At 44.6% G+C, this 27,839-nt stretch overlaps 1 protein-coding gene across 4 annotated transcripts; it reads left to right on the top strand.

The window, feature by feature from the left end:
- On the top strand, positions 1-27,839 carry znf362.S (zinc finger protein 362 S homeolog). 4 transcript variants are annotated; one of them, XM_041571823.1, is made up of 9 exons: positions 1-377; positions 6,788-6,829; positions 14,984-15,047; positions 15,747-15,993; positions 16,731-17,076; positions 17,513-17,737; positions 25,145-25,223; positions 25,874-26,032; positions 26,575-27,839. In XM_041571823.1, exons 3-9 carry the CDS (start codon positions 14,985-14,987, stop codon positions 26,689-26,691), a joined length of 1,236 nt encoding a protein of 411 aa, XP_041427757.1. In that variant the 5' UTR covers positions 1-377; positions 6,788-6,829; position 14,984; the 3' UTR covers positions 26,692-27,839. The 4 variants fall into 4 exon arrangements, with proteins under 4 accessions (XP_041427757.1, XP_018083784.1, XP_018083782.1 ...); XM_018228295.2 differs by lacking the exon at positions 1-377 and adding an exon at positions 562-729 and having other exon boundaries at positions 16,755-17,076; XM_018228293.2 differs by lacking the exon at positions 1-377 and adding an exon at positions 563-729.

The raw sequence follows: 27,839 nt of genomic DNA, 5'->3' as shown, positions 1-27,839 counted from the left end.
GGAGGGGGAGGGGCTTATTTCAGGGGATCCCTGTGAGTAAGAGGCTGATGGAGAGATGTACGGAAAGCAATTGAGGACATAATGAGTAGAAGCTCCTGTGTGAGACTGTCTCTTATTCTACTCACTGATCTAAAGACACTTGAGTCTCACCTCAGAGCTCATTTCTCTTCTAACCTCCAACCTGTGGCTCATTCCTGTCACTGAGGCTGATGTGTGAGGAGGGAGGCCTGACGGTTGTGGAGCCAGGAGGGAGGAGGGGCGATGCTCTACTGTACGACATGGAATGGACGAGAGCGATTTCCCCTGAGCATGTCCTAAACTGCTTTCCGTACAAATTCGGCGGTGGCGGGTCCTACTTCCCGCCGTGTGAGGAGAATGTGAGTCACATAAAAGACACCGTTATGTCCTGTCAGGAAAGTGAGCTGAGGAATAAGAAAAGAGAAGTCAGGAAAGGGGCGGGACTTTTTTTTTCCCCCAGCAAGGATGGGGCGGGGCCAGAGGCTGGAGGGAATGTGGAAGGGGCGTGGCCGGGAGCGGTAGGAGTCGGAGTCACGGATTGGTTATTAGAGCGGAGGCGGTGCCGGGCCGGTGGGCGGAGCCGGTGTGACAGGGGCGGGATGGGGGAATGTGAGAGCTGCAGTCCGTGAGCTCCGCCTGAGTGTCCCCAGTAGCGAGTGGCTGTGAGGGGCCCAGAGCCCGGTCTCTACCCTCCCCCGGCGGTGCCAGCAGGTCAGTTGCCGCCATTTCCCGCGCGCGCTCCCTGTGCGGTCCGGTAATGCGCGTTCCCGCCTCCTCCCCCCCCCGGGGCCGGGCGGGGGCTCAGTGGGTCTGACACTTTCTCTCCCCCCAGCTGCCATTTTTGTTTTTCTTTTGTCTCCAATTTTCTCCTCAAACGTCTGAGAATGTGAATCCTGTTATTTCCCCCCCAGCTGTATATTATTATTATTATTATTATTATTATTATTATTACATGTCTGTATCATTAGTGCTGGGCCCCACATTCTACATGACAATCAACTCTCTGACCCCACATCACATTCAGGCCCCACAGGAGCCCCCCAGGCTGTACATTGGCTCCTATAGTGTATGGGGGGGTCACATGCAATTAACCCAGTAGGTGCCGCACAATTACACACGGGGGGGTCACAGTCTTGTCTGGAGCTTTCACTCCCCCCACACATGTCACATATAATGAGACTTAGATACAAATGTGTCTGGGGGGCAACAGCAATACCCCCCCCCCCCCGACTGGCCAAAATATATCCCAGTGTCAGTGAGATGTAAAGTTCAACCTGTTGTACCGACACCCCCACATGTCACCCCTACAACTCACTCACCTACACCCTGCGCTATACACTCCATTATATATATATATATTCACTTTATATACACATTATATACACTATACACTCCATTATATATATATATTCACTTTATATACACATTATACATTATATACACATAATATACATTATACACACACATTATATAGTGAATAAAGTACCCCCTCTTGTAAAATATAAGGATATTATTAGTTACCGAGGAGTTTCATGACCATATAAAAACACGAGGCCGAAGGCCGAGTGTTTTTATACAGGTCATGGAACTCCGAGGTAACTTCTAATATCCTCATATTTTACAACTGGGGGTACTTTATTTATTATAATACACAAATTTTAGTGAGTCATGTGACAGAAATGACATCACTACTCACCGTTTATAACTGATGACATCACTACTCACCGTTTATAAGGATATAATTTACAGGATATTCATGGCTTTTGTGTATTATATACACATTATATACACATTATACACATACATTATATACACATTATATACACATTATATACACATTATATATACATTATATACACTATACACTCCATTATATATATATATATTCACTTTATATACACATTATATACACTATACACTCCATTATATATATATATTCACTTTATATACACATTATACTCATTATATACACTATACACATACATTATATATATATATTCACTTTATATACACATTATACATTATATACACATTATACACATAATATACATTATATACACATAATATACATTATATACACATAATATACATTATACACACACATTATATACACATTATATACACATTATACACATACATTATATACACATTATATACACATTATATATACATTATATACACTATACACTCCATTATATATATATATTCACTTTATATACACATTCTACTCATTATATACACTATACACATACATTATATATATATATTCACTTTATATACACATTATACATTATATACACATTATACACATAATATACACATTATATACACATAATATACATTATATACACATTATATACACATAATATACATTATACACACACATTATATACACATTATATCTCATTGTTACATTTCTGGGTTGCCCAATGACCCAATACTTGCATTGAACAGGACCATACAGCAGTCTATCCCTTTCTTATTGATCACTATTGATCTGTGATTAACAGACCATTATACATGGACTTGTTACTTTCCACTTTTACTCTGCTTTCACCCCAAAGTCACCTCAGTGTGGTTACACCATCAGTTTTTGTTGTCATATAGACTGGTTGGTCTTGATTTTGAGGTTAGCTGTGCAGCAAGAGTGTAAATGTGTGGGCACCATGTGATCGTTTAGCTGCACTGGTACTGCAGTCATTCATGCACAAACCTTATTTGTAACAGAGAAGAGCGATTCAGGTTTAAAGTACTGTTACTGCAGGTCAGAAGCCCAAATTTTATCTACTTCCTGCTCCTGGGCTGTTCTCTTTCCCATGGTCAGACAGGAACCTCCCCCTGGGTAAGTGAATCCCCCCCAGTACTTACCCAGGTACAGAGCTCTGATTCTCTGTACTTCCTGCTCCTGGGCTGTTCTCTTTCCCATGGTCAGACAGGAACCTCCCCCTGGGTAAGTGAATCCAATCTCCCCCAGTACTTACCCAGGTACAGAGCTCTGATTCTCTGTACTTCCTGCTCCTGGGCTGTTCTCTTTCCCATGGTCAGACAGGAACCTCCCCCTGGGTAAGTGAATCCCCCCCAGTACTTACCCAGGTACAGAGCTCTGATTCTCTGTACTTCCTGCTCCTGGGCTGTTCTCTTTCCCATGGTCAGACAGGAACCTCCCCCTGGGTAAGTGAATCCAATCTCCCCCAGTACTTACCCAGGTACAGAGCTCTGATTCTCTGTACTTCCTGCTCCTGGGCTGTTCTCTTTCCCATGGTCAGACAGGAACCTCCCCCTGGGTAAGTGAATCCAATCTCCCCCAGTACTTACCGAGGTACAGAGCTCTGATTCTCTGTACTTCCTGCTCCTGGGCTGTTCTCTCTCCCATGGTCAGACAGGAACCTCCCCCTGGGTAAGTGAATCTCCCCCAGTACTTACCCAGGTACAGAGCTCTGATTCTCTGTACTTCCTGCTCCTGGGCTGTTCTCTTTCCCATGGTCAGACAGGAACCTCCCCCTGGGTAAGTGAATCCAATCTCCCCCAGTACTTACCCAGATACAGAGCTCTGATTCTCTGTACTTCCTGCTCCTGGGCTGTTCTCTTTCCCATGGTCAGACAGGAACCTCCCCCTGGGTAAGTGAATCCAATCTCCCCCCAGTACTTACCCAGGTACAGAGCTCTGATTCTCTGTACTTCCTGCTCCTGGGCTGTTCTCTTTCCCATGGTCAGACAGGAACCTCCCCCTGGGTAAGTGAATCCCCCCCAGTACTTACCGAGGTACAGAGCTCTGATTCTCTGTACTTCCTGCTCCTGGGCTGTTCTCTCTCCCATGGTCAGACAGGAACCTCCCCCTGGGTAAGTGAATCCAATCTCCCCCAGTACTTACCCAGGTACAGAGCTCTGATTCTCTGTACTTCCTGCTCCTGGGCTGTTCTCTTTCCCATGGTCAGACAGGAACCTCCCCCTGGGTAAGTGAATCCAATCTCCCCCAGTACTTACCCAGGTACAGAGCTCTGATTCTCTGTACTTCCTGCTCCTGGGCTGTTCTCTTTCCCATGGTCAGACAGGAACCTCCCCCTGGGTAAGTGAATCTCCCCCAGTACTTACCCAGGTACAGAGCTCTGATTCTCTGTACTTCCTGCTCCTGGGCTGTTCTCTTTCCCATGGTCAGACAGGAACCTCCCCCTGGGTAAGTGAATCCAATCTCCCCCAGTACTTACCCAGGTACAGAGCTCTGATTCTCTTATTGTTTTTGTTCTCTCCATGGCACAACACTCATCTCAGTGGGAGAAGGATCATAATAATCTCTTTAAATGGGTTTATGTTGGGATAACCCAATACAGTATTGTATTAGCTACTTGCTACCAATGTTCTTATCTGTGTTCCTCGCAACTGTGGTTCTGTATCCACTGTAACCTGGACAAAGGCAAATGCATAAAAAACTAGACGAGGCATGTTTTATCTTTTGCTGCCGATTGTCCATAGCAGTTGGTGGAGATATTTTGGTGGAGGAGATCAGCCACATCCAATGGATTTGTATGGTGGGGGGCTTACACAGTATTGCCTGTTTAGTACTGTCTGAAAGGTACCAAGAACAGGCAGCAAGGAGGAGCAATGTGTTGTGGCACCAGATACTGGCACATAGGTTTATTAACTAATGATACAGCGGGGAAGATAAATATTGAACACCTCAAGAGTCATGAAATTGACAGCAGATGTTGGTAACAAGTCAAGTAACTCACACATACACAGACATATACACACATACACACAAACATATACACACATACACACAACTCACAACAAATAAGTCCATAAATGAAGTTGTGTGTAGCACACAGGGAATAAGTATTGAACACATGAAGAAAAGGACGAGCAAAAGGGCCTGGAAAGCCAAGAAACCTGCTGAAATGTTTCTATAGAAATCAATTGTGTCCCTATCAGTCCAAATGAATATCAGCTGGTTTAGTCCTAATTGATGGCCTATATAAAGGTTTCTCATTAGCAACGTATCACACAAGAGGCATCTCATTATTGGTAAAAGCAACACACTCCCTCAAGACTTCACAACTTTATTGTTACAAAACCTACTGATGGCTGATTGGTTACAGACGTATTTCTAAATGTTCCAGTGACCCCATTGGGTTGATAATCCGGAAGTGGAAAGAACTTCATTTACTACACGACCACAAGCAGCTTCTCAAGGTTTCTGACAGAGGAGTCACAAGAGTAACAGAAGAGTTGTCCAAGAGCCAAGAATTACTGGTGGAGAAGCTTCAGAGAGAATTTGAATGAGCAGCTACAGTTGTTTCATACAATAAGTAATGCCCTCAACCAACATGGCCTCTATGCACATTCATCCCACAAGGCTCCACTGCAGAAGATAAAGCAAGTTGAAGCTTGTTTAACGTTTGCTGCAGAACATTTGGACAATGGAATTCTGGGAGAATATAGTTTGGTCAGATGGGAACAAAACGGAACTCTTTGGATGTCATTGCACACACCATGTTTGGAGGAGAAATGGCACTGCACCCCAAAAACACCATCACAACAGTAACGTTTGCAGGTGGAAACCTCTTATCTTCATATAAGTGAATCAAGGATGAATGGAGAAATGTACCAGGATCCTGAAGATGAAACATGGGAGGACCAATGATCCCAAACACACAGCCAAGGGAACTCTCAGAGCTCATAGAAGAGGCCCCCCCGGAACCCTCTAAAGACCATTTATGTGCAAGAATGGGCCAAAATCCCACCTGAGCAATGGGACTCGTCTCATTCAGGAGGCTTAAAGCTCTCATTACCAACAGGCTTTTCTACTAAGTATTAAATACATGTCAGTAAGTGTGTTCAATACTTATTCCCTGTGTCATTCCACTTTACTACACACAACTTCATTTATAGACTTATTTGTTGTGTGTGTGTATGTGAGTTGTGTGTGTGAGTTGTGTGTGTGTATGTGAGTTGTGTGTGTGTGTATGTGAGTTGTGTGTGTTTGTGAGTTGTGTGTGTTTGTGAGTTGTGTGTGTGTGAGTTGTGTGTGTTTGTGAGTTGTGTGTGTATGTGAGTTGTGTGTGTGAGTTGTGTGTATGTGAGTTGTGTGTTTATGTGAGTTGTGTGTGTATGTGAGTTGTGTGTGTATGTGAGTTGTGTGTGTATGTGTGGGTTACTTGGTTTGTTACTGACATCTAGTGTCTATTTCATGTCAGTAGCCCCATTAGAAACATAAATACAGACATGTTCAATAGTGATGTGCAGGCCAACCCGATACGAGTGGGTTCGGGTCGAACTCGCACTGCTCTTCGCAGGTGGAGGAGCTTCTGGTTATATAGTCTCGCTTCTGCTTGCCCCACCCCTTGTGTGACGTCATCGGGGGGTGGGTCTATAAAAGGCCCCCGGAAGCACGGGCGTGGGTTGAAGCAGGGTCGGGTGCGGGTCAGGAAAACTCTGACCCGCACATCACTAGTGTTCAATACTTGTTTTCCTAAATGTCCATGGAATAAATAGCAGTGTTGCCCTGGCATGCTTCTACTGGATATCATACAGAACTTAGTTTCATTCATACTTGGGTTTTGTTCAGCTTATGACTGTAGCTCCTGAGGTTTTTCCTTCAAGAACCCTGTACCCCAAGCCCAATTCAGACAGGTGATACTTTACCCTAAATATGTATAACTTGTCATCATTCCGGGCCATCCTGCTTCTCCTATATTGTGTATTGTATCAGTGTATGTCCATGAGAGTCTCCCCTACTGTGTGTAACTGTGTGTCTCTGTTCCATTTGCAGATGCAGTTCCACCAACTCTGCTCTTGTTTCTCACAACTCAAGGTACAGACAATATTAATCTCTGGGTCTAATAGTAGCCGTATGGAATGTTTCTTCTGGCTGGTTATGGGTGTATGATGTAAAAACTGGTGTCAGATCTTTGTGTAAAACTGTGAGTCCATGTAGGGCTGTGTATAGAGCAGTGGCACCAGGAGTCTTCTGGACAAGAGACTGTGGGGCCTGTGTTAAGTCCATAATTGTTGCACATTGAGGCCTTGGGTTCAAGCTCTGTTCCCTTTGAGGTTTCCGGCAGTGAAAGTGGTAAAATATCCCTTGTACATTATTAACCAGAGAACCGGCTGTGAGTTCAGGTGAAAGTAGGAGAGCACTATGGTAAAGCAGTAGGATACAAGTACTAGAAATGGACTCTAATTATTGCATTTTACCTCTGTGAACAAATAAAACATTGCCAGAGATGCACTTCATGTGATCCGGTTTTATGTCTATTGTGACTTGTGGGTATTTAGTGCAGTGCCACAAACAGTGCTTTGTAGTGTCTGCACTTCATGCACCTTACCTGGGCCAGTTGGGTATGGTCTCCTAGGCTGAGAGTACGGAGATCATACAGGGGGGCACACACGGCCCCCCTTTCTGTTTTTCAGATCGCTCTTGCAAAGAGGTGAATGATTAGAACTATCAATTATTATTATGTGTTTTTAAAGCACCAACATATTGTGCAGCACTGTAAGATAAATGTAAAAAATGTAAAAAATATTCAGCATTAACTACATACACCTTATCGTGACCGATGCAAAGGTGAAGAGGGCCCAGCCCAAAGGAACTTACAATCTAAAATGCACCGGCCTACTTGCTGCATCACCAGCTGAAATGTTCAAACATGCCCAATTCCTGAACCCACCAATATCCATACTACATGGGAATCGGTCACAATTGGTGGGGCACATAGCAATAGCAGTAATTATTATTGGTACATACAGTATAATACTATATTAAATGTACAAGTGTGTGCCTCCTCCATTCTTGATGTGTAGTCAGATTCCTAAATTCCAATAGTGTTCTCTGTTGGTAGAGGAGGGAATGGAGTGGGAGGTCATTTACACACAGGCAGAGTAATGTCTTCCTTCCCCTTCATTTTCTAAATTACCAGCTAGCCCCCTTGTAATCTTGTTTGCAATTAGAAAATGTGATTTAAAGGGAACTTGTGTTGGCTCTGTCCCCTTGGTGATTGTGTCCTTCCCCAGTAGCAGCAGAACATATGTAAGGTCTGTGCAGGTATAAATCTGGCTAGTAAGGTGAGCTAGTAGAAGCCATGGAATATGTGTGGGTCAGATTATTAGCCCATAGGAAAATACAATTCTTTGGTTCCTTCGCCAAATTAATAGTGTATGATAGACTTTAGCTATAGGAAGCAATGCAACTTGGGATAGATTCCTCCCTGAGAGCAAGACAGTGTGCTAGGTTAGGTTAGCAGTGGTTGGGATGAGGATTAGGTTAGCTAGTAAGAGGAACAGAAGGTGTTGGGTTCTCCTTTGGGAAGAGGATGTGTTGGGTTAGGTTAACAATGGGTGGAATGAGGATTAGGTAAACTAGTAAAAGGAATGGGAGGTGTTAGGTTCTCCTTTGGGAAGAGGATGTGTTGGGTTAGGTTAACAATGGGTGGAATGAGGATAAATTAAACTAGTAAAAGGAACGGGAGGTGTTAGGTTCTCCTTTGGGAAGAGGTGTGTTGGGTTAGGTTAACAATGGGTGGAATGAGGATTAGGTAAACTAGTAAAAGGAACGAGAAGTGTTAGGTTCCCCTTTGGGAAGAGGATGTGTTGGGTTAAATTAGCAATGGGTGGAATGAGGATTAGGTTAGCTAGTGGGCCTAATGGAATATGGGTTAGCTTTTCCTTGTTAGCGCAGCCTTTGGGAGCAGCAGATTGGGGATTAGGTAGGTATGCACTGAATCCACTATTTTGGATTCGGCCGAATCCTTCGCGAAAGATTAGGCCGAATACCGAACCGAATCCGAATCCTAATTTGCATATGCAAATTAAGGGTGGGAAGGGAAAAACACTTTTTACTTCCTTGTTTTGTGACAAAAAGTCATGCAATTTCCCTCCCTGCCCCTAATTTGCATATAGGATTCGGTTCGGCCAGGCAGAAGGATTCGGCCAAATCTGAATCCTGGATTCGGTGCATCCCTAATATTAGGTAAACCAATGGGAGGCACAGCATATGTTTGGCTCCTCCTAAAAGGAATATGGGCTTTTATATTAGATTAGCCCTGAATAGCAGTTGAATGGGGCTGTAGTCTAGCCAATGGGAGCTGTGCATATGTACGTTCTGTTTGTACTTGGAGGAAGCTAAAATTGATACTGACTTTAAAGGGGTGGTTCACCTTTAAGATATCACTTTTATTATGCTATAGAACGCCCAATTCTAAGCAACTTTTCAATTGGTTTTCATTATTGTTTTATAGTTATTTGCCTTTTTCTTCAAATTGGCGTCTCTGACCCCCTTCAAAAAAATAAATGCTCCGTAAGGCTACAAATGTATTGTTTTTGTTACTTTTTATTACTGATCCTTCTATTCAGGCCTCTCCTATTCATATTCCAGTCTATTGCTCAAATCAATGCACAGTTGCTAGGGTAATTTGGACCCTAGTTACCAGATTGCTAAAGATGCAAATTGAAGAGCTGCTGAATAAAAAGCTAAATAATTTAAAAACCACAAATAATAAAAAATGAAAACAAATTGCAAATTGTCTCAGAATATCACTCTTTACATCATACTAACCGTTATCTCAAAGGTGAACAACCCCTTTAAAAGAACACTCATCAAAATATGAATGTGCATGAAAAGTTGATGCTTTTACACTGATATGCCTGCTTTTGTAATGACTGTCCCTTCTCAACTGTCAGTCAGAGTTTCTCATTGCTAACAGACTCCTCCTGCACCAATATGGCAGCCCCCTCATCCCTCAGGATCAAGGGGATCACACGTTGCACAAATACTTTTATGGTAAAATTAAAAATAGCATGCAAAGACAATGTTATGGTGTGAGTGTCTCTTTAAGGCTGATGGCACATGGGGCTAATGTCTGTGTGGCAGGCGCATTTATCAGATTTAGATTTGAAATACAAACTGTCACGTTACAGCATCAAAATACACCATGTGTGCCTGCACCCGGGGCGACTCAATCATTTAGGGTGCTATAGTTTAGGCTGCAGGCTAATGCCAGTGTAGGGGTGTTGATTCTCAGCCTACTCTTTGTTGCAATGGAATGTGTTACTAGGGAAGACTCCAGGTATAGCAACTGTTTCCTGGGCAGCTACATATATCAGCTGTATAGACTGGGCTGCACGGGTATTTTGGGTTTTTTTTGTGACATGTTAGACATGAACTGTAGTTAATTGGGGATAAACTAGGTCAGCTACAGGCAGTCTGAGCCCTTCAAGTGTGAGTTGGACTACAGCTTCCAGCATTGACTGAAAGTTAAGCTGCTGATATTCAGCCACATCTCAAGTGCTGCTGATTGTTGAACTAGAGCTGTACTTGCAGCTGTAGGCTCTGGGCACTTAGCCATGTTCTTATACAAATACACACATACATATATATATATATATATATATATATATATATATATATATATATATATATATTTCCTGGGAATGGCAACTCTGTGGCCCACCCATCATGTCTCCCTTCCTGTCTGTGTAAGTGATGCACCATGAGCTACGTGGCTTCCCATCATTCCATAGAGAGAGCGGACTTGCACCCTCATGTACCCCTCATGTACCCACATCCCTGCTTTCTGCTCAGCACAATCACTCCTGCTAAAATCCCTTTGTCTCCACATTCCTCCCTGATACCCCGTCTCTCAACACCTCCCCCTCGCCTGTGCCTCCCCCCAACTCTGCACACTGAGGGTGCGCACCACCTTTTAGCTGGGAGTCTAATACAAATATTTCCCTGTCGCTGGGGAAGGGCTGAGTGCACATATTTCACTTGGAATCTGATATGTGGGGCCTCGGGGCAAATTCTCTTTAAATTCGCTCTTATCCAGCCCACCCATAGGCCCATGGTCACATGACTGAATCACAAGGACACACAGGCCCATAAATCTTTGGACAGAGACAACTTTTTTCTAATGTTGGTTCTGTACATGACCATAATGAAGTTTAAATGAAACAACTCAGATGCAGTTGAACTGCAGACTTTCCGCTTTAATTCAGTGGGTTGAACAAAAAGATTGTATAAAATGTGAGGAACTAAAGCCTTTTTTTAACACAATCTCTTCATTTCAGGGGCTCACAAGTAATTGGACCATTGAGTCCAAGGCTATTTCATGGGCAGGTGGGGCAATTCCTTGGTTATGTCATTATCAATGAAGCAGATAAAAGCCCTGGAGTTGATTTGAGGGGGGGGGGGTGTATGTGGAACAGACAACATGAGGACAAAGGAGCTCTCCATGCAGGTGAAACAAGTCCTCCTTAAGCTGCAAAAACAGAAAAAACCCATCGGAGACATTGCTACAATATTAGAAGAGGCAAAATCTCCAGTTTGGTACATTGTGAAACAGAAAGAAATCACTGGTGAACTCAGCAACACAAAAAGACCTGGACGTCCATGGAAGACAACAGTGGTGGGTGATCTCAGAATCATTTCCATGGGGAAGAGAAAGCCCTTCACAAGAGCCAAACAAGTGAAGAACAGTCTCCAGGAGGTAGAGTCTCCATATCCAAGTCTACCATAAAGAGAAGACTGTATGAAGTAAATACAGAGGGGGCACTGCAAGGTACAAGCCACTCATAAGCACCAACAATACAAAGGCTACATTGGACTTTGCTAAAATAAACATCTAAAAAAGCCAGCAGAGTTCTGGAAAAACATTCTTTGGACGGATGAAATGCAGATGAAGCTCTAGCAGAATGATGGCAAGAAATAAGTGTGGAGAAGGCTTGGGAAGAGCTGATGATCCAAAGCAAAGCACAGTTGTGTATAAAACATTTGGGGGGCAGTGTGATGGCTTGGGGTGCATGGCTGCCAGTGGCACTGGGACACTAGTCTTTATCCATCATGTGACACAGGACAGAAGCAGACAATTTTTTCAATTATAGGATGCTCTGTTATACAGATAGCTAGAATCTCAGCTGCCATAAAGCAGGACAGGACTGCTGCTTACAATGGGGATCAGATAGGATCTGTGCAGCCACTGGGACAGAATGTTCTGTTATACAGATAGCTAGAATCTCAGCTGCCATAAAGCAGGACAGGACTGCTGCTTACAATGGGGATCAGATAGGATCTGTGCAGCCACTGGGACAGAATGTTCTGTTATACAGATAGCTAGAATCTCAGCTGCCATAAAGCAGGGCAGGACTGCTGCTTACAATGGGGATCAGATAGGATCTGTGCAGCCACTGGGACAGAATGTTCTGTTATACAGATAGCTAGAATCTCAGCTGCCATAAAGCAGGACAGGACTGCTGCTTACAATGGGGATCAGATAGGATCTGTGCAGCCACTGGGACAGAATGTTCTGTTATACAGATAGCTAGAATCTCAGCTGCCATAAAGCAGGGCAGGACTGCTGCTTACAATGGGGATCAGATAGGATCTGTGCAGCCACTGGGACAGAATGTTCTGTTATACAGATAGCTAGAATCTCAGCTGCCATAAAGCAGGACAGGACTGCTGCTTACAATGGGGATCAGATAGGATCTGTGCAGCCACTGGGACAGAATGTTCTGTTATACAGATAGCTAGAATCTCAGCTGCCATAAAGCAGGGCAGGACTGCTGCTTACAATGGGGATCAGATAGGATCTGTGCAGCCACTGGGACAGAATGTTCTGTTATACAGATATATTGGAGATGGTTACAGCAATATCTGCACTTTTTGGACCTGTTCCAGTGTCCCAAGGGTTAACGGTGGTTTTTGAGTGGCCGCTGTGTATGTGAGGCCTGGGAGCTGAGCGGATCTGACCCTGGAAGCTGCTGAGATGCGGCTCACTATAAATAAACATGCAGTTCCATTGCATTCCTCATTCCTCACAAAGCCTGGTGCTGCTGCATTAACTCCTTCACTGCACAGCTGCTACACACTGGCTCTCTCTGCCACAGTATAAAGACTGTGCTTGTTGCTGCAGGTTGGTCAGTGTGTAGGACAGAGCTTTGGTGCTGTGAGAGAAGAGTCCAGTGTGAAGCCTGATTGTGTCTGTGTGGAACGGAAACCCAGCACGGGCCCCCCACCATCTGCCTCTGCTCTTCTTATACACTGATCTGTGGGAGGGGCCAAGCCTGGAACCAGCGAGCTGCATTGTCTGCAGAGCATTGCGGCACAGCCCCTGTCTGTAGTGCAGCACTCTGTGTATCTATATAAAGAATATACAGTAATAAAAACCCAGGGCATATACAGCAAATCTGCAAAACAGCACAAGCACATATGCATGTTTATAGCATATACGTATAGCATTAAATGTGCAGAGTGGCCCCATGCCCCTATATTAGGGATAGCTGCAGAGTAGTAACGTGCCTGTATATAAGGGATATCCTCCACTTGTGATGAAACCATATCAATCCCTAACCCAGGAGGAGGTTCCTGTCTGACCATGGGAAAGAGAACAGCCCAGGAGCAGGAAGTACAGAGAATCAGAGCTCTGTACCTGGGTAAGTACTGGGGGAGATTGGATTCACTTACCCAGGGGGAGGTTCCTGTCTGACCATGGGAAAGAGAACAGCCCAGGAGCAGGAAGTACAGAGAATCAGAGCTCTGTACCTGGGTAAGTACTGGGGGAGATTCACTTACCCAGGGGGAGGTTCCTGTCTGACCATGGGAAAGAGAACAGCCCAGGAGCAGGAAGTACAGAGAATCAGAGCTCTGTACCTGGGTAAGTACTGGGGGAGATTGGATTCACTTACCCAGGGGGAGGTTCCTGTCTGACCATGGGAAAGAGAACAGCCCAGGAGCAGGAAGTACAGAGAATCAGAGCTCTGTACCTGGGGAGATTGGATTCACTTACCCAGGGGGAGGTTCCTGTCTGACCATGGGAAAGAGAACAGCCCAGGAGCAGGAAGTACAGAGAATCAGAGCTCTGTACCTGGGTAAGTACTGGGGGAGATTCACTTACCCAGGGGAGGTTCCTGTCTGACCATGGGAAAGAGAACAGCCCAGGAGCAGGAAGTACAGAGAATCAGAGCTCTGTACCTGGGTAAGTACTGGGGGAGATTGGATTCACTTACCCAGGGGGAGGTTCCTGTCTGACCATGGGAAAGAGAACAGCCCAGGAGCAGGAAGTACAGAGAATCAGAGCTCTGTACCTGGGGAGATTGGATTCACTTACCCAGGGGGAGGTTCCTGTCTGACCATGGGAAAGAGAACAGCCCAGGAGCAGGAAGTACAGAGAATCAGAGCTCTGTACCTGGGGAAGTACTGGGGGAGATTGGATTCACTTACCCAGGGGGAGGTTCCTGTCTGACCATGGGAAAGAGAACAGCCCAGGAGCAGGAAGTACAGAGAATCAGAGCTCTGTACCTGGGTAAGTACTGGGGGAGATTGGATTCACTTACCCAGGGGGAGGTTCCTGTCTGACCATGGGAAAGAGAACAGCCCAGGAGCAGGAAGTACAGAGAATCAGAGCTCTGTACCTGGGTAAGTACTGGGGGAGATTGGATTCACTTACCCAGGGGGAGGTTCCTGTCTGACCATGGGAAAGAGAACAGCCCAGGAGCAGGAAGTACAGAGAATCAGAGCTCTGTACCTGGGTAAGTACTGGGGGAGATTGGATTCACTTACCCAGGGGGAGGTTCCTGTCTGACCATGGGAAAGAGAACAGCCCAGGAGCAGGAAGTACAGAGAATCAGAACTCTGTACCTGGATAAGTACACAGCAGGAGGCTGCAACTGTATTTACTGCACCAGGGACTGGCTCCTAGTTGGGAACATGTATATGGTGCAAGGTTTCACCTTGTGTTTATTTGTCATTAACACTTGACTGGGCAGCAATTCTTGCAGTTATAGTGAATATGTCTACCTGTATATATAAACACTGCAGTATTCTGTTCTCTGTGCAGTGGTTGGTGATCCATTATATTCTATGGCGCTGTTACTATCACTTACCAATAAGTAGCTGTTTAAGTTGTTTCCATGGATACCTGCTGATACTGTATATTTGGAACCCACTGACCCTGTCTTTTTTTTTTCTTCCCAGGATGGCGGAACCTCGCTTTAACAACCCGTATTTTTGGCCTCCACCTCCAACCATGCCCAGCCAGGTAAGTGTATATCCCACACACTGGCTGCAGAAGTAAAGGGAAACCGATAACCCCAAAAATGACTGTGCTATGGTGCTAGTTTCCTGGAGAACCTTAGAGACAACATGGTGATACATGACTGTGTGTGCTACCCTAGTACTGTACTGCAGATACAGACAATTAACTACCTTCCCTCTTTTTCCCTTTATCCTCCTAACCTTCCTTTCTCTGGCCTTGGAACCAATATGCTCTCTGATTACAGTTGAACTCAAAATTATATTATTATTCTTATATTTTAGTAATTGTCAATCACATTAGAACACCATTATCTCCATGACAGTAAATGTTCATTGTAAAGAAAACAGCCCCTTTAATGTTCATGTATATACTGGGGTCTGCCCCCATTTCCTTTAAAGCAACATGGGTTCATTGTTGTTGCGTTTGGCTTCTGTAGAGGGAATGTGAATTTAGAGTGGAATTTGTGCATAATTGTTGGTAGCCGCAGAGTACCTGTAGGGAATTGATGTAGCAGTGTGTGTATAGAGTGCATCCCTCACCTGAACTGAATGTCTTGTGATTCTCTCCCTAATGTGCAAGTGGATGGCAAGATGAGAAGTCTTATTTCTTTATGTGAATGGAAGCTCTTGTCTCCACTCTTGGACTCATTGCCTTCCTCACTGGACTTTTGGGGATCCCACTAACTGCTTGCTTTCTGTTTAGTTGGACAACCTGGTGCTAATCAATAAGATCAAGGAACAGCTGATGGCCGAGAAGATCCGACCTCCTCATTTGCCGCCCACTTCCGTCCCTTCCCAGCAGCCTCTGCTCATTCCCCCATCTCCTGCCGAGAGCAGCCAGTCTGTTATGTCCCTGCAGAAGCTCCAGCAAATCCCCGGGCTGCACCCCCAAGCAGTTCCTCAGCCCGACGTAGCATTGCACGCACGGCCTGCCACCAGCACAGTCACTGGTAATTCCTACTGGGCACTGGGGGGTATGTGTGTGGGGCACAATGGAGTCTGGGAGTGGGACTTGCAGGGATTTAGCAGGATATTGGGGTACGAGGAAACCATTGTGGCCAAAAACAAATCTTGTGCCAGTCATTAGGGACAAGGCGTAACTCACCTATCCTTGACTATCACTCCTCCATATGCCACCAGTAACCTGTGGCTTTCTCTTCTCTCCACAGACTTGCACCTGAACTAGTAGTATTTCTGTATCAGTGGCCAGCTAAATACTATAATGTGTACTAGTAGTGTGCCAGTACACTCATAGTAACTGTATGGTAACATATTATATGTAATTCACTCATAAGCCAGTGTATGAATAGTTAGGCTGTTGCGACTGCTAAAAGGGGAGTCAAAGGCTTCTCCAATGGCTGGAGATTTTTGATAAAAAAGGAGGTACTTTGCGGAATACTTTTTATATAGCGTTTAGGAGATATCAGCTGTAATGTTGGTGGTAGTGCACCCCGGAATCTGGCATTTCCCCAGCACCCTCATACTCTCTGAAGTATATAGAGAAAGCTGCCCCTGTGTGTAGCAGTGCTAACTTGAGGGTGTCTTGAGCCAGCACAGAAGGGGCTCAGAGGAAGGGTTAATGTAGCTGTGTAACATTATTTTGCATTTATAGCTCTTGTTTCCCTTTATTGCCATTTGCTGTGTATGAATATTCTGGGCTCTGACTTTGTGGACTATCTTTTCTCAGCTCACTTCTCTTCTTGCTATTCAGGCTTGGGCCTGTCATCGTCCCGCAGTAATGTCAGCACCTCAGAGTCCAGCACAGGTACGAGCAACGCTACCCCCTCAACTCCCACCTCCAGCAGCCAGACCAGACTCATCGCTACATCACCCACACTCATCTCAGGGATCACAAGTGCCCCCACTCTGGACTCCATTAAGACCATCCAGGGACACAGCCTCTTGGGACCCACAAAGCCTGAGAGGGGGCGCAAGAAAATCAAAGCAGAGCACCCACCAGGGCACCCTGTTCTTGTCGTCCCGTACCCCATCCTGGCCTCCGGAGATATTGGGAAAGAAGGAAAAACTTACAGGTTTGAGAGAGACAATGATAGTGAACTAAAATGTTTAGATCTCATACTTTAATCTGTTGTAGACAGGTCTGGACTGGGAGTCAAAATAGACACTGGCATTCCAAATACACAGAGGCCTAAACAGTCCCCCACCAGCCCAATATACAGTGACAATTGCTAGAATCCACAATTGCCAGTCTGGGCCTGCCTGTAGTAGTATTAGTTATGTCTGGCTCTTTAATTAACTCTGTGACCCTGTGATTTCAGAGCCTTTTGGGTAACTGCTATGCAATATGTTGGCGCTATATAAATAAATGGTAATAATAATAACTGGATTCCAGATACAAGATCCCATGTACTGCTATGGGTTATGCCCAGCTCTATATTCAGCAATACATGGTTAGGTGCATGTGCTAAAAGCTTTTAATACAAACTATTTTCTTTTTTTTTAATGTAGGTGCAAAGTCTGCCCTTTGACCTTCTTCACCAAATCAGAAATGCAGATCCATTCGAAATCCCATACGGAGGCCAAACCCCACAAGTGCCCGCATTGTTCCAAATCCTTTGCCAATGCTTCCTACCTAGCTCAACATTTGCGAATCCACCTCGGCGTCAAGCCTTATCACTGTTCCTACTGTGAGAAATCCTTCCGCCAGCTCTCTCATCTTCAGCAGCACACCAGGTACAGTGGCGCAGAATGTGGGCCTCTAGCTGCCCGCTTACTTAGAATATTTCATTTATGCCATGGCACTGCCATACATAGAACTTGTACTGGAACATGTTCTTAGTAGAAGTGAGGGAACACTAAGAAGGTTGACATGAATACACAGACGAGGATAATGGGATTCTCAGGCACAGGAAACACTAATGTAAATGTCACACAATATATCAGTAGTGGGTATGGTATCGCTTGCCCAGTTATGCAACTACAACCTCACCCTGGGTAAAGAGTCCAATCTGTTACAGAGTTCTGGTTGTCTGAACCTCCTGCTTCTGGGCTGCTCTCTTTCCTACAATGATAAACCTCCCAGTTGTTAAGTTAATCCAATCCTGCCAAACCTGGTTAATCAAACAGTCCAGGAGCAGAAACTAATCAGAACTCCCAACTCACTTGAGGGAGATTGTGTCAGACCGTTAAAAAGAAAGCTTTGCAGGTCTAATGACCGTTTATGCAAATAGTTAATTTCTATTTACTTTATGTGGACGGCCCTACCTGTCCGTGCAGGACGCCTGGGGTTAATGTTCTCCCTTCTGGAGGCAGGAAAAACCTAATCTTGCTTTTCAGCTCCTCCTCTTCCTGGTCTCCACTTCCTCTCATCAGTTTTTTGTTTATCCTGCTCTGGGGCGGACATACATTCCTCCTCCAATTTTTTTTTTTGTACAGATGAAGAACAAAGGTTTTAGAGTGCTCCTTCTCAGTAGAGCCCCTTGTGTGCTCTTGTGGGTTGAACCCAGAACGGAGATACTCCAGGCGAGCTCCAGGGTTAAGCCCTTTTCAGATACAGAGTGCTTCCCTAGTAAGTATGAGAATTTTCATGCATTGAACCCCTTTTTTGGTTGCGCTTCTCAATGTGAGCCCCAATATTACATGTGTGCTCCGGTAAATTGAGCCTCATTGTGGTTTGCTCTGAGCCGTGACCTTTTTTTAAAAAAAATTTACCGGCCAGTGATGGGGGGCGGTAACGCCGTGGCGTAAAAAGGGGCGGGCCATGGGTAAATGGGCGGGTTGTGCTGTAAAAAGGGGCGGTGTAGTGTGATGCAAAAGGGGGCGGGGCCCATCGCAAGAGGGGCAGAAGATGAAGGAGGGGTAAGTTTCTGCCGGAGGGCCAAGGGCTTTTGTTATAGGTATTACAAATTACCGGCAGCTACATTGGCAGTAAATTTGTAATACCGGCCCCGGCCCTGGCAGGTATTTTACCGGCTAGGCCGGTAAAATACCGGCCGGGTGGCAACCCTAGCCGTGACCCCTGTACAGCTGACCCCAGCCTGCGCTCCCACAGTATAAGCCCCTTACGATGCTGGGCTATCTGCTCAGCAACCAGGATTGCTTCTGACAAATTTCAAACTCAGACTCCTATTTTCAAAGCAGATAAAGTTCTGGGCAACAGATGCAAAAAATCCAGATGGTTTCTCACAAGCAAAGGTATTACCAAAGCTATTTCTGATGAATGGGCAGAACCGGATGAAAGAGCGACAATTTCTCAAAAATGTTTCAACAAATTTCCAGTTGCGTAAGATCTAAAGAACATATGGGAGAAGTCTCCAAAAGTTGACTCGGCAATAGTCAGATTGTCAAAAAATACCACCTTACCAACGGAGGATGTGGGTTCTTTTAAGCACCCCATGGATAAAAAGATGGATTCGGCCCTAAAAAGGGGATTCTTACATACAACAGCCATCTTTTGTCCGGCATCAGCAGCACTTTCAGTGGCCAAGACGGCACATACTGGTGCCAGGACTTAATGAAAAAGAATCCATCCACATTGGATTTAGATAAAATAAGCACAGCCTTCTCCTTTCTCAGTGACGCCCCCATTGAGATTGCCAAGTTCGCAGCTAAAGCTTTTTCCTCCTCAATAACTGCTAGCCGACCACTGCTAGGTGGTTAAGGCAGAGGATGCAGCATCCAAACACAAGCTGACATTCATAAAGTTCGAAGGATCCTACCTGTTTGGTTCAAAAATATTATTTCTGAAGTGACGGGTGGAAAAGCGGAATTCCTACCTCAAGGCCGCAGAAACAAGAGAGAATTTCATAAACAAAATTATCATCACAGGTCCTGGAACTCATCACAGAGATTATCCTTCAGACACGGCCACCTACCTCTCAATCATCAAACAAGAGATTTAAACCCTGGCAAGCACAACCCAGAGCAAACAAACGGTCGGATCCGGTTAAGACTCAGGATTCCTGACTCCAACACAAAACTTCAACTACCATCCCAGTCGGAGGTTGCCTTCAAAAATTTCATTCCAAATGGGAACATTCAATCTGCGCCCAATGGGTACTTCAGATAATATCATAAGGCTACAAAATTCCTTTTCAAAAAATTCCACAAAATCGCTTTGTGCCCTTTTCTGTCTCAACAGACCCAAAGAGAGCAGCAGCCTTACATGACATCATACAAGAAACTGCTTCAAAAACAAGTAATAGTCACAGTTCCATTACAACAACAATACCAAGGCTATTACTCAAATCTTTTCAACTCAACCTTCACACACTCAATAAGCACATGAGGTATCAGAAATTCGAGATGGAATCCATTCGATCCATCACAGCATCTATCTCTCCAGGAGCGTTTATGTCCAAGATAGATCTTTAGGACGCATACCTTCACATCCCAATTCATGGGGATCACCAGAGATATTTAAGGTTCATGATTCAGGGGCAGCATTTTCAATTTCTGGCAATGCCTTTTAGACTGACTTCAGCACCTTGAATCTTCTCAAAGGTATTGGGGGCATTGGCAGCCAATATCAGAGCAGCAGGCTGCCACATTTTCCCTTACCTGGACGACATACTGATCTATGCAACATCTCAACAGCAAGCCCAGATCTTGACACAAAACTGCATTCTCACGTTATCTAAACACGGTTGGATAATCGATTACAAGTAGAGCATCATTAAGCGCGCTTGCCATGTACTTGGGCATGGACATCGACTCCATTTCTCAAAAGATAACCTTACCTCAAGACAAATTTCTAAAACTTTCTTCCTCAATTCAGGAACTACTTTCCACGACAGCGCCACCAGCAGACGACTTCCTGAGGACTCTAGGTCTTATAGCGTCTTCCATCAAAGCAGTTCCATATGCTCATTTTCACATACGACCCCTTCAGAACCATTTATTTCAGACGGTGGAACAAGGACCATCAGGACCTGTCACAGATCATAACCCCTCCAACACACGTCAACCTATGTTTGCTACTACCAGCTAATGTCGGGATGGGAGGCAAACTGGCAATGCTGATCTGGTCAATACATGGTCAATGGAAGAGAAGAAACTTCACATAAATATCTAGAGATCCAGGCAATTTTCAGTGCACTCATATGTTGGCAACTTCTCCTTCAACATTTGCATGTCTGTATTCAGGCAGACAACAGGACAGCAATGGCCTATGTCAACAGGCAATGCAGTACAAAAAGCAAGAAGGCCATGTCCGAGATTAAGATCCTATCCTGGGTAGAAACTCACACGGTTCACTTATCGGCAGTCTATATTCCAGGGATACAGAACTGGCAAGAGGACTTCCTCAGCAGGAATACAATTGATCCGGGGGAATGGATATTGCACAAGAAGGTTTTTCAATTACTAGTAAACAAATGGGGCCAATCATGTGTGGACGTCATGGCGTCCAGATTCAACACTCAATGCCAACGATTTTTCTCCAGGGCCCTGGATCCTCTAGCAGAAGATGTAGACGCCTTAACTACACGTTGGGCATTCCGTCTAGCGTATGCAATCTGTCCTATACCAATGATTCCCAGACTGCTATCGAAGATATGCAGAGAAACGGTTCCCACGAGAACTCGGCTTGCGAATATTGTGAGTATGACAGTGGGCAAGCCACTCAAGTTACCTCTCGGACCAGACCTATTACTCCAAGGGCCCATTTGGTTTCTGGACAATCACAAGTTACATCTCACTGCATGGCTATTGAATCCCAGGTTTTAAAATGTTTTTCGCAGTCAGTCATACAAACTCTCATGGCAGCCCGTAGAACAACAGTAGTTCAGGCCACAGAATTTGGTGTATCTTCTTTTGATGGTGCACAATAAGGAAACATGGAAATCATTTTCCCCGCCTTAAATCCTGCAGTAACTCCAAGATGGAGCAGATAAAAGTCTGTGCGTCTCCACTAGCCGCCCTATTCCATCTGCAATGGGCCACACTTCCTGAATTCAAATTTTTCTTTCAGGCCATGTTAAGACTTCATCCTCCTATACGAGATCCCACACCTCCGTGGGACCTCAATCTAGTCCTACACTGCCTTCAGCAGCATCCTTTTGAACCACTTGAATCCTTGGATCTAAAATTACTTACTATGAAAACAGTTTTTCTTCTGGCTATATGCTCAGCAAAGAGGGTGTCGGATATAGCTGCCCTCTCCTGTATGTCTCCGTGGTTAGTTTTTCACGCAGACAAGCCCAAGAAATTATTATTCCAGCATTCAGCAAAGATTACTTCACTTGAAGAAGACTCCAATCTTCTGACAATTGATCCAGTCAGGGCACTGCAAAAATATGTCCACAGGACCAAGTCAAGTATGAAGTCCGGTGCAGTCGTGGGTTTTTTCAACAATTAGTTACATAGTTAAATTGGGTTGAAAAAAGACAAAGTCCATCAAGTTCAACCCCTCCAAATGAAAACCCAGCATCCATACACACACCCCTCCCTGCTTTTAATTAAAATTCTATATACCCATACCTATATTAACTATAGAGTTTAGTATCACAATAGCCTTTAATATTATGTCTGTCCAAAAAATCATCCAAGCCATTCTTATAGGCATTAACTGAATCAGCATCACAACATCACCCGGCAGTGCATTCCACAACCTCACTGTCCTGACTGTGAAGAACCCTCTACGTTGCTTCAAATGAAAGTTCTTTTCCTCTAGTCTAAAGGGGTGGCCTCTGGTACGTGATCCACTTTATGGGTAAAAAGGTCCCCTGCGATTTGTCTATAATGTCCTCTAATGTACTTGTAAAGTCTAATCATGTCCCCTCGCAAGCGCCTTTTTTCCAGAGAAAACAACCCCAACCTTGACAGTCTACCCTCATAATTTAACTCTTCCCTCCCTCTAACCAGTTTAGTTGCACTTAGTCTCTGCACTCTCTCCAGCTCATTTATATCCCTCTTAAGGACTGGAGTCCAAAACTGCCCCCATACTCCAGATGAGGCCTCACCAGGGACCTATAAAGAGACACAATTATGTTTCATCCCTTGAGTTAATGCCCTTTTTTATGCAAGACAGAACTTTATTTGCTTTAGTAGCCACAGAATGACACTGCCCAGAATTAGACAACGTGTTATCTACAAAGACCCCAAGATCCTTCTCATTTAAGGAAACTCCCAACACACTGCCATTTAGTGTAGAACTTGCATTTATATTATTTTTGCCAAAGTGCATAACCTGCATTTATCAACATTGAACCTCATTTTCCAGTTTGCTGCCCAGTTTTCCAGTTTAGACAAATCACTGTGCAAATTGGTAGCATCCTGCATGGAACCTATAGTTCTGCACAATTTAGTCTCATCTGCACAAATAGAAACAGTACTTTCAATGGCCACCTCCAGGTCATTAATAAACAAGTTGAAAAGCAAGGGACCTAGTACAGAGCCCTGCGGTACTCCACTAACAACACTGGTCCAATTAGAAAATGTTCCATTTAGCACCACTCTTTGTAGTCTATCTTTTAGCCAGTTCTCTATCCAGGTACAAATACTATGTTCCAGGCCAACATTCCTTCATTTAACCAGTAACCTTCTGTGTGGCACTGTATCAAATGCTTTAGCAAAGTCTAAGTAAATCACATCCACTGCCATCCCAGAATCGAGGTCTCTACTTACATTCTCGTAAAAAGAAATTAAGTTAGTCTGGCAAGATCTATTACACATAAAACCATGCTGGAACACACTCATAGTATTGTGATTTGCTATGAAGTCCAGTATCTTATCCTTTATTAACCCTTCGAAAAGCTTTCCTACCACTGACGTCAGACTAACTGGCCTATAGTTTTGAGGCTGAGAACGGGATTCTTTTTTGAATAGAGGCACCACATTAGCAATTCGCCAGTCTCTCGGCACAATGCCAGATCTCAATGAATCCTGAAAAATTAAGTAAAGAGGTTTGGCAATCACAGAGCTAAGCTCGCTAATTACCCTGGGATGAATACCATCTGGCCCTGGGCCTTTGTTAATCTTAACCTGTTCAAGTCTCTTTTGAATTTCTTCATGTGTGAACCATGCATCATTAGTTGTATTACTAGAATTGGGAGTGTTAAGAAGGAAACCTTCACTTACTGGTTCTTCATTTGTGTAAACAGATGAAAAATACGAGTTCAGAATCTGCGCTTTTATTTTGTTTTCATCAACCAGCTGACCCCCCTCTGATAGTAAGGGTCCCACCCCTTCCTGCTTCATTTTTTTACTATTGACATATTTAAAAAATAATTTTGGATTTTTTTACTGCTTGCTGCAATATCCTTTTCTATAGCAATTTTAGCTTGCCTTATAGCTTCTTTGCATGATTTATTGGCCTCCTTGTACCTTATAAATGTTTCGGCTGTACCAGCTAACTTGAAAGCCTTAAAAGCACTTCTTTTCTTACCCACCTCAACACCAACGCTTCTATTGCAATGTATCTCCAGAGAACATTTGCAGCGCAGCACTTGGACTTCTCTACACACTTTTTACAGATTAAATTTGCAGCATAGAAACAACTCAAATTTTGGCAGAGTGGTGCTGCAAGCAGCAAATACAGTTTAAATCAGTTCAGTTTTCTGTGAATAGTTTTTCCCTCCCTTTTTTGGGCGGCTTAGGGACATCCCCAGACGTCCTGCACTGACAGGTAGGGCCGTTCGCATAAAGGAGATTTTCTTACTGGTAAATCCCTTACTGCCCGTACTGTCATTGCAGCATCCCACCCATTTTTGAGGATACTGCGTATATCGTACCTTAGTCAAAAGATATCAGATCTCCGCTCGCAGACTTTATAACAAACTGATGAGAGGAAGTGGAGACTAGGAAGAGGAGGATCTGAAAAACAAGATTATGTTTGTCCTGCCTCCAGAAGGGAGAACATTAACCCCAGCCGTCCTGCACTGACAGTACGGGCCTATGCAAAAGGGATTTACCGGTAAGAAAATCTCATTTTCTCACCTTTCTCCCTGTTCCTGCATTGGGCAGTTAATTTACAGAATGAAAATGAGTTCTGTATAATGAGCCTTCCTTCCCCAATGTGTTGTAAATGAACATGAGATCTTTATACAGGGGGTTGCACAGGGACGCAGACTGTGACTAGAAATATATAATATATCAATGAAGTGCCAAAGACATTAAAATGCTTTCTGCTTTACTTTAAAGGATCCACACAGGTGACCGACCATACAAGTGCCCGCAGCCTGGCTGTGAGAAGGCTTTCACTCAACTCTCCAACCTGCAGGTCAGTCTTATCACACGAGGAAACCCTGCAAATCCAGCACTTCTACTTACTGTCCAGCAAGGGAAACAATATGGCAGCTTCCTCCCACATTTATAGATACAAATATATAGGGAATGGGGTAACTGTGCCATCAGTGAGTACTGCCTGAGTAAGGGAGATCTTTACCCTTAGCATGAGAGAATCGTTTCCATATTGTAACATTATGTTCCTGTAGTAACCAAGAGTGCAGGGTGTGGTTCTTTTGAATATTATTATTTTCTGTCTGACTTTTTCATATGTTTTAGAGGAAAATCAGGGCATTTTGAACTTTTGATTTTCACAGAGTTTCAGAGAGAGCTCCAGGGTCGGACTGGGCCGGTGGGGTACCGGGAAAAAACCCGGTGGGCCCCCTGGCTCTTGTAGGCCCCGCCGGGCCCAGGTTCGCACCCACATGTGGCTTTTAATGCCGCGACCCCCTTTGTTGGAGGTTGCGGAAGAAAACAGTGTGCGTATGCGCACAGATGCGGCCCTGCGCGCATGCACACAGGCGCAGCACCGCGAGCAGAAGCACCACACATGCCGGCACTGCAGGGGGGTCCGGAGCAGTCCGACACTGGAGAGCTCTGTGATTTGCTATTGAGCTGTAACTGTTTTATGTTCTTTCTGCTCAGTCTCACCAGCGACAACACAACAAGGATAAACCCTATAAATGTCCCAACTGCTACCGGGCCTACACTGACTCCGCCTCCCTGCAGATCCACCTCTCTGCCCATGCGATCAAGCACGCCAAGGCCTACTGCTGCAGCATGTGTGGGAGGGCTTACACCTCTGTGAGTATGGCAGCTCCTTGTGTCATTTGACTACATTTTGTTATCTGCTATTTGGGAATCGTCCTGTTCCTGTGCTCTATTTCAGCTGCTGTTATTTTCCCTTCTACATACCGATAGCTAACTCTGATCCTCCCCTTTAAGCCAGCAGCCAGTCGGGATCCTCCCTTTTAAGCCGGCAGCCAGTCTGGATCCTCCCTTTTAAGCCAGCAGCCAGTCGGGATCCGCCTCTTTAATCCTGCAGCCAGTCGGCATCCTCCCTTTTAAGCCAGTAGCCAGTTGGGATCCTCCCCTTTAAGCCAGCAGCCAGTTAGAAGGCCTCTCTCACACATGATCTATAAAGTTTGTATGTTAAAGCCTTTCTCACATACATTAGTGTATTTTAGTACAGTGTGCCTCAGTAGGGTGCTGGCCAGTGCATGGGTGGGTTGTGGAAAGTCTGTAAGATTCATGTAGATTGTTCTGTGCATAAGTGTCAGGCCATGGATGTGAGTAGAAGGCCCATGTAATACTGACTTCCCTCTATGTGTTTGTGTCACTCGCAGGAGACGTACCTGATGAAGCACATGTCCAAGCATACAGTAGTGGAGCACCTGGTTAACCACCATTCCCCACAGAGGAACGAGTCTCCGGGGATTCCAGTCCGAATTTCTCTCATTTAAAAAACATTTACACAAACGTAAGGCTGCTGTAGCCATTCGCTCGCTCTTCAAGCCTCCTTCATACGCAATATTTCCAGATACAGTCAACCAGACAAAGGGGATGGCTACACCAAGAGCAGCCGGACCGCCAGTTCCCACATAAACCACCGCTCGGTCTAGTGATGGAGCTGTAACAAATATGCAGGTTTTGGAACCTTCAGCATCCAATCAATATGTTCATCTCTTGGGCACAGACATGTTGGGCAGTACTGGTTCTGTTAGTTTATATGGTGTGATCGATCCCATGTTACATCCCTTTACATTGCCACCCCAGGATATTTTTTGGAGGGTCTCTTTGCCTTTGGGATTACAAGTATTTCATTTTGTACGCTTGTGGAACATGCAAGCTTTCAATTGGACGTCACTTGGAGTACAGAAACTTCTGATTGGCTTACTTCTGAGGCATGGTGACTTCAGTCTGGCTGTGTATGAAATTGTCCGTGGGTCACTGCCTTCGGGAGCGGGTCTGTCCGTAACTTTGGCCAATCCATTTAAGTGATGCCAAATTCCCAGCCGAGCACTTTGAATCTTTCACCTTTTTATATTGGTTTATTTTTTCCCTGACATTTTTTTATCCTCCATTTTTTTTACATAGAAGAAAACAATAAAAAAAAATCCTATTTATTGGCCAAGAACTTGGTGCTGCTAAGCGGGAAGATTACAGGAAGGACAGAGAGGACATGAGTTGAGCAGAGGAATGGACTTATAGGGTTCCGTGTGGTGGGGCCCTTCATGTTTAGCTCCCTCGGTCTAGTTCTTCCTCAACTGAAAGGGCCAAGCAATGGGTTTGGATATTGGCCTGCCAATTAGTGTCTATCCTCATTAGTATTAACGAGTTTCACTGCTGGGAGCATGGTGGGAAGCACTGCTAGAGAGAAACGTGACCAAATGATTGATTGGGCAGCGGTGACATTCTTTCTTCATCTAAACCCCCCACATCTTACTGTCTCGTAATCACAATTAGCACTTAAAGAGACAATAGATATTTGCACACAGATATGGTTGGGTATGGTTTGATGGATGTATACATTCAGTCTGCTGCTGCTGCTGGCTAGCACTACCCATTGAGTTTGGCTATTTCTATGTCATTAAAACTCTAGCCAAAGGAA

The sequence above is a fragment of the Xenopus laevis genome, chromosome 7S, assembly GCF_017654675.1.
Source record: "Xenopus laevis strain J_2021 chromosome 7S, Xenopus_laevis_v10.1, whole genome shotgun sequence".
Taxonomy (NCBI): domain Eukaryota; kingdom Metazoa; phylum Chordata; class Amphibia; order Anura; family Pipidae; genus Xenopus; species Xenopus laevis.
The sequence above is the reverse complement of the archived record's forward strand: the minus strand, read 5'-3'. Positions and strand labels throughout refer to the sequence as shown.